Raw genomic sequence first — 10204 nt, 5'->3', positions numbered from 1 at the left:
GGCCACGGGCGGCCTGTTCCATCAAACCTTTAAGGCCCAGGGAGATGGCCGGTATTCAGCTCTTCACTGAGCCACGAAGAGACGTTTCCCAGACCGGGTTAGGTGTGGTAACTACAATCTGGATTTGACCTTGAGAGAGTTACTAAAATTGGATGCGGTCAGGAAAAGGGGTAGCTCAGCGAGCTGTGGGAACGTGGGTATGTCTTGGAAACTAGATATAACTTCAGATAAAAGAAAAGTGTTGTGGTGCATATTTGTATTTTGTCGAGCACTTTTGCTGATACCTTAATAAAAATTAATTTATTAATTGTTTACACGGCCACATGTCGGCTTCCTGGCTTTATTCCAGATAAATATACATCAGTGGTAACCAGTCTTTATCCCTGGCACTTTGAGACACTCTCACAGGGAACATTAACGGAGTCTCAAAACACTGACATTTTTACAACAGAGGGTTTCGCCGTCAGTACTGAGGGAGTGCCGCACTGTCAGAGGGTCAGTACTGAGGGAGTGCTGCACTGTCAGAGGGTCAGTACTCAGGGAGCGCCGCAATGTCAGAGGGTCAGTACTGAGGGAGTGCTGCACTGTCAGAGGGTCAGTACTCAGGGAGTGCGCACTGTCAGAGGGTCAGTACTGAGGGAGCGCAGCACTGTCAGAGGGTCAGTACTGAGGGAGTGCTGCACTGTCAGAGGGTCAGTACTGAGGGAGTGCTGCACTGACAGAGGGTCAGTACTGAGGGAGTGATGCACTGTCAGAGGGTCAGTATTGAGGGAGCGCCGCACTGTCAGAGGGACAGTACTGAGGGAGCGCCGCACTGTCAGAGGGTCAGTACTGAGGGAGTGCCGCACTGTCAGAGGGTCAGTACTGAGGGAGTGCCGCACTGTCAGAGTGTCAGTACTGAGGGAGTGCCGCACTGTCAGAGGGTCAGTACTGAGGGAGTGCCGCACTGTCAGAGGGTCAGTACTGAGGGAGTGCTGCACTGTCAGAGGGTCAGTACTGAGGGAGTGCCGCACTGTCAGAGGGTCAGTACTGAGGGAGTGCCGCACTGTCAGAGGGTCAGTACTGAGGGAGTGCTGCACTGTCAGAGGGTCAGTACTGAGGGAGGGCTGCACTGTCAGAGGGTCAGTACTGAGGGAGAGCTGCACTGTCAGAGGGTCAGTAGTGAGGGAGCGCTGCACTGTCAGAGGGTCAGTAGTGAGGGAGGGCTGCACTGTCAGAGGGTCAGTACTGAGGGAGTGCTGCACTGTCAGAGGGTCAGTAGTGAGGGAGCGCTGCACTGTCAGAGGGTCAGTACTGAGGGAGCGCCGCACTGTCAGAGGATCAGTACTGAGGGAGTGCCGCACTGTCAGGTCAGTACTGAGGGAGTGCCGCACCGTCAGAGGGTCAGTACTGAGGGAGAGCTGCACTGTCAGAGGGTCAGTAGTGAGGGAGTGCCGCACTGTCGGAGGGTCAGTACTGAGGGAGTGCCGCACTGTCAGAGGGTCAGTAGTGAGGGAGTGCCGCACTGTCGGAGGGTCAGTACTGAGGGAGTGCCGCACTGTCAGAGGGTCAGTACTGAGGGAGCGCTGTAATGAGAGATGCTGTAATGAGATGCTGTAATGAGAGATGCTGTAATGAGAGATGCTGTAATGAGAGATGCAGTAATGAGAGATGCAGTAATGAGAGATGCTGTAATGAGAGATGCTGTAATGAGAGATGCTGTAATGAGAGATGCTGTAATGAGAGATGCTGTAATGAGAGGTGCTGTAATGAGAGATGCTGTAATGAGAGATGCTGTAATGAGAGATGCTGTAATGAGAGGTGCTGTAATGAGAGATGCTGTAATGAGAGGTGCTGTAATGAGAGGTGCTGTAATGAGAGATGCAGTGTCACACTCATTCTGAGGTATTGAAATGGCGACGAGATACAGATGAAGCGTTTTAGTGAAGTGAGCGTTTCTGGGCCGTCACAGGATAGCCGCCTCGGACAATCTCTGGAAGTGATCCGGACGGAATCTCTGCAGGAAGGTGTACACTTTCCCAGGCTGCCTCTCCCCGTCTTGAAGATCTGTGGAGAGGACACAGGGCAGAGGGCAGACTGTAATACTCAGCGGTATGTTACTACACCACCCATCAATGCTCCTGCCCAGACCATTGCGGAGGCAGGGGTCACACAGAGGAGGACAAGGAGACATGAGGGAACAGTGAGAGCAAGCTCGGTCAAAGAGGGGGACTCTGAGGACCATCTTAAAGGAGGAGGAGAGAGAGACAGAGAGAGAGAGAGACAGACAGAGAGACAGAGAGAGAGAGACAGAGACAGAGATAGAGACAGAGACAGACAGAGAGAGAGAGACAGAGAGAGACAGAGAGTGACAGAGAGTGACAGAGAGAGACAGAGAGAGAGACAGAGAGAGAGACAGAGAGAGAGACAGAGAGAGAGACAGAGAGGCAGAGGGCGAGAAAGAGAGAGGGGGACGGAGAGAGAGAGAGAGAGAGAGAGGGACAGAGACAGAGAGACAGAGGAAGAGAGAGATACAGAGAGAGCAAAGAGGATGGAGAGGGAGAGAGAGAGCGAGAGAGACAGAGAGAGAGAGAGCGGGAGAGAGACAGAAGGAGAGAGAGACAGAGAGAGAGAGAGACAGAGAGAGCGAGAGACAGAGCATCGCAAAATACAGCACAGAACAGGCCCTTTGGCCCACGATGTTATGCCGAGCGTTTGTCCTCTGACATCCCCCCTATATCTTCCAACATTCACCTTAAATTTATGTCCCCTTGCAATGGTTTGATCCACCCGGGGAAAAAGTCTCTGACTGTCTACTCTATCTATTCCCCTGATCATCTTATAAACCTCTGTCAAGTCGCCCCTCATCCTTCTCCGTTCTAATGAGAAAAGGCCTAGCACCCTCAACCTTTCCTCGTAAGACCTACTCTCCATTCCAGGCAACATCCTGGTAAATCTTCTTTGCACCTTTTCCAAAGCTTCCACATCCTTCCTAAAATGAGGCGACCAGAACTGTACACAGTACTCCAAATGTGGCCTTACCAAAGCTTTGTACAGCTGCATCATCACCTCACGGCTCTTAAATTCAATCCCTCTGTTAATGAACGCGAGCACACCATAGGCCTTCTTCACAGCTCTATCCACTGGAGTGGCAACTTTCAAAGATGTATGAACATAGACCCCAAGATCTCTCTGCTCCTCCACATTGCCAAGAATCCTACCGTTAACCCTGTATTCCGCATTCATATTTGTCCTTCCAAAATGGACAACCTCACACTTTTCAGGGTTAAACTCCATCTGCCATTTCTCAGCCCAGCTCTGCATCCTATCTATGTCTCTTTGCAGCCGACAACAGCCCTCCTTACTATCCACAACTCCACCAATCTTTGTATCGTCTGCAAATTTACTGATCCACCCTTCAACTCCCTCATCCGTCATTAATGAAAATCACAAACAGCAGAGGACCCAGAACTGATCCCCGCGGTACGCCACTGGTAACTGGGATCCAGGCTGAATATTTGCCATCCACCACCACTCTCTGACTTCTATCGGTTAGCCAGTTCGTTATCCAACTCGCCAAATTTCCCACTATCCCATGCCTCCTTACTTTCTGCATAAGCCTACCATGGGGAACCTTATCAAATGCCTTACTAAAATCCATGTACACTACATCCACTGCTTTACCTTCATCCACATGCTTGGTCACCTCCTCAAAGAATTCAATAAGATTTGTGAGGCAAGACTTACTTCTCACAAATCCGTGCTGACTATCCCGAATCAAGCAGTGTCTTTCCAGATGCTCAGAAATCCTATCCTTCAGTACCCTTTCCATTACTTTGCCTACCACCGAAGTAAGACTAACTGGCCTGTAATTCCAGGGTTATCCCTAGTTCTTTTTTTGAACTGGGGCACGACATCCGCCACTCTCCAATCCCCTGGTACCACCCCTGTTGACAGTGAGGATGAAAAGATCATTGCCAACGGCTCTGCAATTTCATCTCTTGCTTCCCATAGAATCCTTGGATATATCCCGTCAGGCCCGGGGGACTTGTCTATCCTCAAGTTTTTCAAAATGCCCAACACATCTTCCTTCCTAACAAGTATTTCCTCGAGCTTACCAATCTGTTTCACACTGTCCTCTCCAACAATATCGTCCCTCTCATTTGTAAATACAGAAGAAAAGTATTCGTTCAAGACCTCTCCTATCTCTTCAGACTCAATACACAATCTCCCGCTACTGTCCTTGATCGGACCTACCCTCGCTCTAGTCATTCTCATATTGCTCACATATGTATAAAAGGCCTTGGGGTTTTCCTTGATCCTACCCGCCAAAGAATGTTCATGCCCTCTCTTAGCTCTCCTAATCCCTTTCTTCAGTTCCCTCCTGGCTATCTTGTATCCCTCCAGCGCCCTGTCTGAACCTTGTTTCCTCAGCCTTACACAAGTCTCCTTCTTCCTCTTAACAAGACATTCAACCTCTCTTGTCAACCATGGTTCCCTCACTCGACCATCTCTTCCCTGCCTGACAGAGACATACATATCAAGGACACGTAGTGCCTGTTCCTTGACCAAGTTCCACATTTCAATTGTGTCCTTCCCTGACAGCCTATGTTCCCAACTTATGCACTTCAATTCTTGTCTGACAACATCGTATTTACCCTTCCCCCAATTGTAAACCTTGCCCTGTTGCACGCACCTATCCCTCTCCATTATTAAAGTGAAAGTCACAGAATTGTGGTCACTATCTCCAAAATGCTCCCCCACTCACAAATCTATCACTTGCCCTGGTTCATTACCCAGTACTAAATCCAATATTGCCCCTCCTCTGGTCGGACAATCTACATACTGTGTTAGAAAAGCTTCCTGGACACACTGCACAAACACCACCCCATCCAAACTATTTGATCAAAAGAGTTTCCACTCAATATTTGGGAAGTTAAAGTCACCCATGGCTACTACCCTGTGACTTCTGCACCTTTCCAAAATCTGTTTCCCAATCTGTTCCTCCTCATCTCTGCTGCTATTGGGGGGCCTATAGAAAACTCCCAAAAACTTCCTGTGGTAACGAATTCCACAGGCTCACCACTCTCCGGGTGTAGAAATGTCTCTTCATCTTGGTCCGAAATGGTCTTCCCCGTATCCCCAGACTGCGAACCCTGGTTCTGGACACCCCCCACCATCGGGAACATCCTTCCTGCATCTCCCCTGTCCAGTCCTGTTAGAATTCTCCATGTTTCTTTGAGATTACCCCCCTCATTCTACTGAACTCCAGCGAGAACAATCCTAACTGCAATCTCTCAGGATAGGCAACAGCACCTCCTCCACATTAGTCCTCAACTCCGGGGCCCTGCAAGGATGTGTGCTCAGTCCTCTACTGTACTCCCTGTATACACACGACTGTGTGGCAAGATTTAACCCCAACTCAATCTGTAAGCTTGCGGATGATACGACTGTGGTGGGCCGCATCTCAAACAACGACGAATCAGACTACAAAAGGGAGATAGATCACTTGGTTGCATGGTGTACCGAAAACAATCTCCCTCTAAATGTCGGAAAGACCAAGGAATTGATCATCGAATTCAGGAAGCGCAGCACGACACACACTCCCGTCTGCATCAACAGCTCCGCAGTGGAGATGGTCGATAGCTTTAAGTTCCTGGGGGTCACCATCACCAACAGCCCGTCCTGGCCCACTCACGTTGGTGCAACAGTCAAGAACACTCAACAACCTCTCTACTTCCTACGGAAGCTAAAGAAATTCGGCTCGTCTGCATTGCCTCTCACTAACTTCGACAGATGTGCGATAGAGAGCATCCTATCCGGCTGCATCCCAGCCCGGTATGGCAACTGCTCGGTCCAAGATCGCAAGAAACTGCAGAGCGTGGTGAACTCAGCACAACGCATCACACAAGCTTGCCTTCCCCACATTGAATCTGTATACACCTCCCGCTGCCTCAGGAAGGCAGACGGCATTATCAGAGACCCCTCCCACCCAGGCATTGCCTTCTTCCAGACCCTTCCATCAGGCAGAAGGTACAGAAGTCTGAAGGCCCGCACATCCAGACATAGGAACAGCGTCTTCCCACAGCTACTAGACTCCTCAACGACTCCCCCTCGGACTGATCTGTTCCCTGTAAGAACACTATTCACGACGCCCTATGCTGCTCTTGCTCATGTATTTGCTTTGTTTGGCCCCAAGTTCCGCACTGTAACCAATCTGTTTGTCGATGTACCATTTGTCAATATTCTCTGTCGATTATTCTTTTTGTCCACTATGTAGGTACTGTGTACGTTCCCTTGGCCGCAGAAAAATACTTTTTGCAGTACTTTGGTACGTGTGACAATAAATCAAATCAAATTCAATCTCTCCTCCTACGTCAATCCCGCTCTCCCAGGATTCGGGTAAACCTTCGCTGCACTCCCTCGAGAGCAGGAACATCCTTCCTCAGATAAGGAGAGCAAAACTGCTCACAATACTCCAAGTGTGGCCTCACCAAGGCCCTGTACAATTGCAGCAACACATCCCTGCTCCTGACCTCAAATCCTCTCGCAATGAAGGCCAACAAACCATTTGCCTCACTGCCGCCTGCGCGCTTACCTAGCTTCCTGGCGAGATCCTGGATTCGGGAGAGGGCGTCCGGGATTTCATCCTCGCTGCCCACCAAAGCTTCGATCTCGCCCAGTTGGTGGCCAAAGCCAGCACGGTCCAGGTCCACGCGGAGGCCGCTCTCTAACCAGTAGGAGGTGCGCTCGGTGACGATGGCGGCGAACTCTCGGAGCTGGTGAGGCGCGTCGAGCAGCTGCTCCACCCTCTCGGGTAGCCCCCTGGCGCCGGGCGCCAGGAGCGGGGCCAGCAGGGACAGGATGGCGGGCTCCCCCTCCGTCTCCCGGTACTGGGTGGTCAGGCCCGGCTGGGCACCCGCGGGGCTCTTCAGCTGCCACAGGCCGTCCCGCCTCCTCAGCCAGAAGTCGGCCAGGGTCAGCCGGTAGTCCTCCGTGTCGAAGTAGCGGTCCTCGAGGCGACACTGGGCCAGGAGGCGGGCGCCCAGGGCCCCCAGCCGCCCCTCCGTGTCCTCCCGCAGGCCGAACTTTCGCTCCACCTCGATCGACATTCCCGGACCACGTCCTCGAGGCACCTGGAGGGAAGAGAGCTTGAGGTTAGAGGTGGATGGGGCGCACACGAGCACGCACGCAAAACTTGGATTCGGCCCGAGTGGACCACGGCTCGAAAGGAGGCCATTCAGCCCATTGCATCGCTGCCCAGGGGGATTGCCCAATCTCTGTCCAGGGATCATTGCCAGGACCCTCAGATGCAACCCCCAGGGGGGATTGCCCAATCTCTGTCCTGGGGTCATTGCCAGGACCCTCAGATGCAACCCCCAGGGGGGATTGCCCAATCTCTGTCCAGGGATCATTGCCAGGACCCTCAGATGCAACCCCCAGGGGGGATTGCCCAATCTCTGTCCAGGGATCATTGCCAGGACCCTCAGACACACTCCCCAAGGGGCATTTCCCAATCTCTGTCCTGGGGTCATTGCCAGGACCCTCAGACACCCTTCCCCTCCTCCTCCTCTGGGGCTACTTCCTGGTCTGCAGCTACCTTGCCACCACCAACCCAAAGCGCCTGCGCGACAATGGCCGCCGGCCTCCGAGGCCCCCGGGAGTTGTAGTCCCAAGCCGGGTTGCGCGCAGGCGCAGAGGCGGAAGGCCGCGGTATTCCGGGGGGGGGGGGGAACTTGGGCGGAAGTCGTCAGGCTCGCGGGAGTTGTGGTTCCAGCCGACAAGCGGACGGCGCGCAGGCGCAGGGGCTGCAGCCGCGGGGTCTCCCGGGGTTTGGAGTCCGTGACGCGTACTGCGCAGGCGCAGCGGCAGCAGGCCGCCGGAGATTGTAGTTCGTGGCGTAACGCGCGCAGGCGCAGAGGCTCAGAAATTTCTGGAGGAATGGGGGAGGGAATGGGGGAGGGGGAGGGAATGAGGGAGGGGAGGGAATGAGGGAGGGGAGGGAATGAGGGAGGGGGAGGGAATGGGGGAGGGGAGGGAATGGGGGAGGGGGAGGGAATGGGGGAGGGGGAGGGAATGGGGGAGGGGGAGGGAATGAGGGAGGGGGAGGGAATGGGGGAGGGGGAGGGAATGAGGGAGGGGGAGGGAATGGGGAGGGGGAGGGAATGAGGGAGGGGGAGGGAATGGGGGAGGGGGAGGGAATGAGGGAGGGGGAGGGAATGGGGGAGGGGGAGGGAATGGGGAGGGGGAGGGAATGAGGGAGGGGGAGGGAATGGGGGAGGGGGAGGGAATGGGGGAGGGAATGAGGGAGGGGGAGGGAATGGGGGAGGGGAGGGAATGGGGGATGGGGAGGGGGAGGGAATGAGGGAGGGGGAGGGAATGAGGGAGGGGGAGGGAATGGGGGAGGGGAGGGAATGGGGGAGGGGGAATGGGGGAGGGGGAGGGAATGGGGGAGGGGGGAGGGAATGAGGGAGGGGGAGGGAATGGGGGAGGGGAGGGAATGGGGAGGGGGAGGGAATGGGGGAGGGGGAGGGAATGGGGGAGGGGGAGGGAATGGGGGAGGGGAGGGAATGGGGGAGGGGGAGGGAATGGGGGAGGGGAGGGAATGGGGGAGGGGGAGGGAATGAGGGAGGGGGAGGGAATGGGGGAGGGGGAGGGAATGGGGGGAGGGAATGAGGGAGGGGGAGGGAATGGGGGAGGGGAGGGAATGGGGGATGGGGGGGGGGAGGGAATGAGGGAGGGGGAGGGAATGAGGGAGGGGGAGGGAATGGGGGAGGGGAGGGAATGGGGGAGGGGGAGGGAATGGGGGAGGGGGAGGGAATGGGGGAGGGAATGAGGGAGGGGGAGGGAATGGGGGAGGGGAGGGAATGGGGAGTGGGAGGGAATGGGGGAGGGGGAGGGAATGAGGGAGGGGGAGGGAATGGGGGAGGGGAGGGAATGGGGGAGGGGGAGGGAATGGGGGGAGTGGGAGGGAATGAGGGAGGGGGGACGGAATGGGGGAGGGGAGGGAATGGGGGAGGGGAGGGAATGGGGGAGGGGGAGGGAATGGGGAGGGGGGGAGGGAATGGGGAGGGGGGGAGGGAATGGGGAGGGGGAGGGAATGAGGGAGGGGAGGGAATGGGGGAGGGGGAGGCAATGAAGGAGGGAATGAGGGAGGGGGAGGGAATGAAGGAGGGGGAGGGAATGAGGGAGGGGGAGGGAATGAGGGAGGGTGGGGGAGTGAGGGAATGGGGAGGGGGAGGGAATGACGGAGGGAATGAGGGAGGGGGAGGGAATGAAGGAGGGGGAGGGAATCTGGGAGGGGGAGGGGGAGGGAATGGGGGAGGGGAGGGAATGAAGGTGGGAATGAGGGAGGGGGAGGGAATGGGGGAGGGGAGGGGGAGGGAATGAGGGAGGGGGAGGGAATGAAGGAGGGGGAGGGAATGAGGGAGGGGGAGGGAATGGGGGAGGGGGAGGGAATGAGGGAGGGGGAGGGAATGGGATAGGGGAGGGAATGGGGGAGGGGGAGGGAATGAAGGAGGGAAAGGGGGAGGGGGAGGGAATGAGGGAGGGGGAGGGAATGGGGGAGGGGAGGGAATGGGGGAGGGGGAGGGAATGAGGGAGGGGGAGGGAATGGGGGAGGGGGAGGGAATGGGGGAGGGGGAGGGAATGAGGGAGGGGGAGGGAATGGGGGGAGGGGAGGGAATGGGGGAGGGGGAGGGAATGAGGGAGGGGAATGGGGGACGGGAGGGAATGGGGGAGGGGGAGGGAATGAAGGAGGGAATGAGGGAGGGGGAGGGAATGAAGGAGGGGGAGGAATGAGGGAGGGGGAGGGAATGGGGGAGGGGAGGGAATGAGGGAGGGGGAGGGAATGAGGGAGGGGGAGGGAATGGGGGGAGGGGAGGGAATGGGGGAGGGGGAGGGAATGAAGGAGGGAATGAGGGAGGGGGAGGGAATGGGGGAGGGGAGGGAATGGGGGGAGGGAATGAAGGAGGGAATGAGGGAGGGGGAGGGAATGAAGGAGGGGGAGGGAATGAGGGAGGGGGAGGGAATGGGGGAGTGAGGGAATGGGGAGGGGGGAGGGAATGAAGGAGGGAATGAGGGAGGGGGAGGGAATGAAGGAGGGGGAGGGAATGAGGGAGGGGGAGGGAATGGGGGAGTGAGGGAGGGGGAGGGAATGGGGGAGGGGGGGAATGAAGGAGGGAATGAGGGAGGGGGAGGGAATGAAGGAGGGGGGGAGGGAATG

The 10204-nt window shown here is 56.1% G+C and overlaps 1 protein-coding gene across 2 annotated transcripts; it reads right to left on the bottom strand.

Annotated features, from left to right (window-relative positions):
• Positions 1-326: 326 nt before the first annotated feature.
• LOC140405795 (thiamine-triphosphatase-like) lies at positions 327-7679 on the bottom strand. 2 transcript variants are annotated; one of them, XM_072494227.1, is made up of 3 exons: positions 7580-7679; positions 6578-7115; positions 327-2046 (listed from the first exon to the last, which is right to left on the bottom strand). In XM_072494227.1, exons 2-3 carry the CDS (start codon positions 7089-7091, stop codon positions 1946-1948), a joined length of 615 nt encoding a protein of 204 aa, XP_072350328.1. In that variant the 5' UTR covers positions 7092-7115; positions 7580-7679; the 3' UTR covers positions 327-1945. The 2 variants fall into 2 exon arrangements, with proteins under 2 accessions (XP_072350328.1, XP_072350327.1); XM_072494226.1 differs by lacking the exon at positions 7580-7679 and having other exon boundaries at positions 6578-7544.
• Between the last annotated feature and the right edge of the window lie 2525 nt (positions 7680-10204).

This window comes from Scyliorhinus torazame, unplaced genomic scaffold (assembly GCF_047496885.1).
Source record: "Scyliorhinus torazame isolate Kashiwa2021f unplaced genomic scaffold, sScyTor2.1 scaffold_241, whole genome shotgun sequence".
NCBI lineage: Eukaryota > Metazoa > Chordata > Chondrichthyes > Carcharhiniformes > Scyliorhinidae > Scyliorhinus > Scyliorhinus torazame.
The sequence above is the reverse complement of the archived record's forward strand: the minus strand, read 5'-3'. Positions and strand labels throughout refer to the sequence as shown.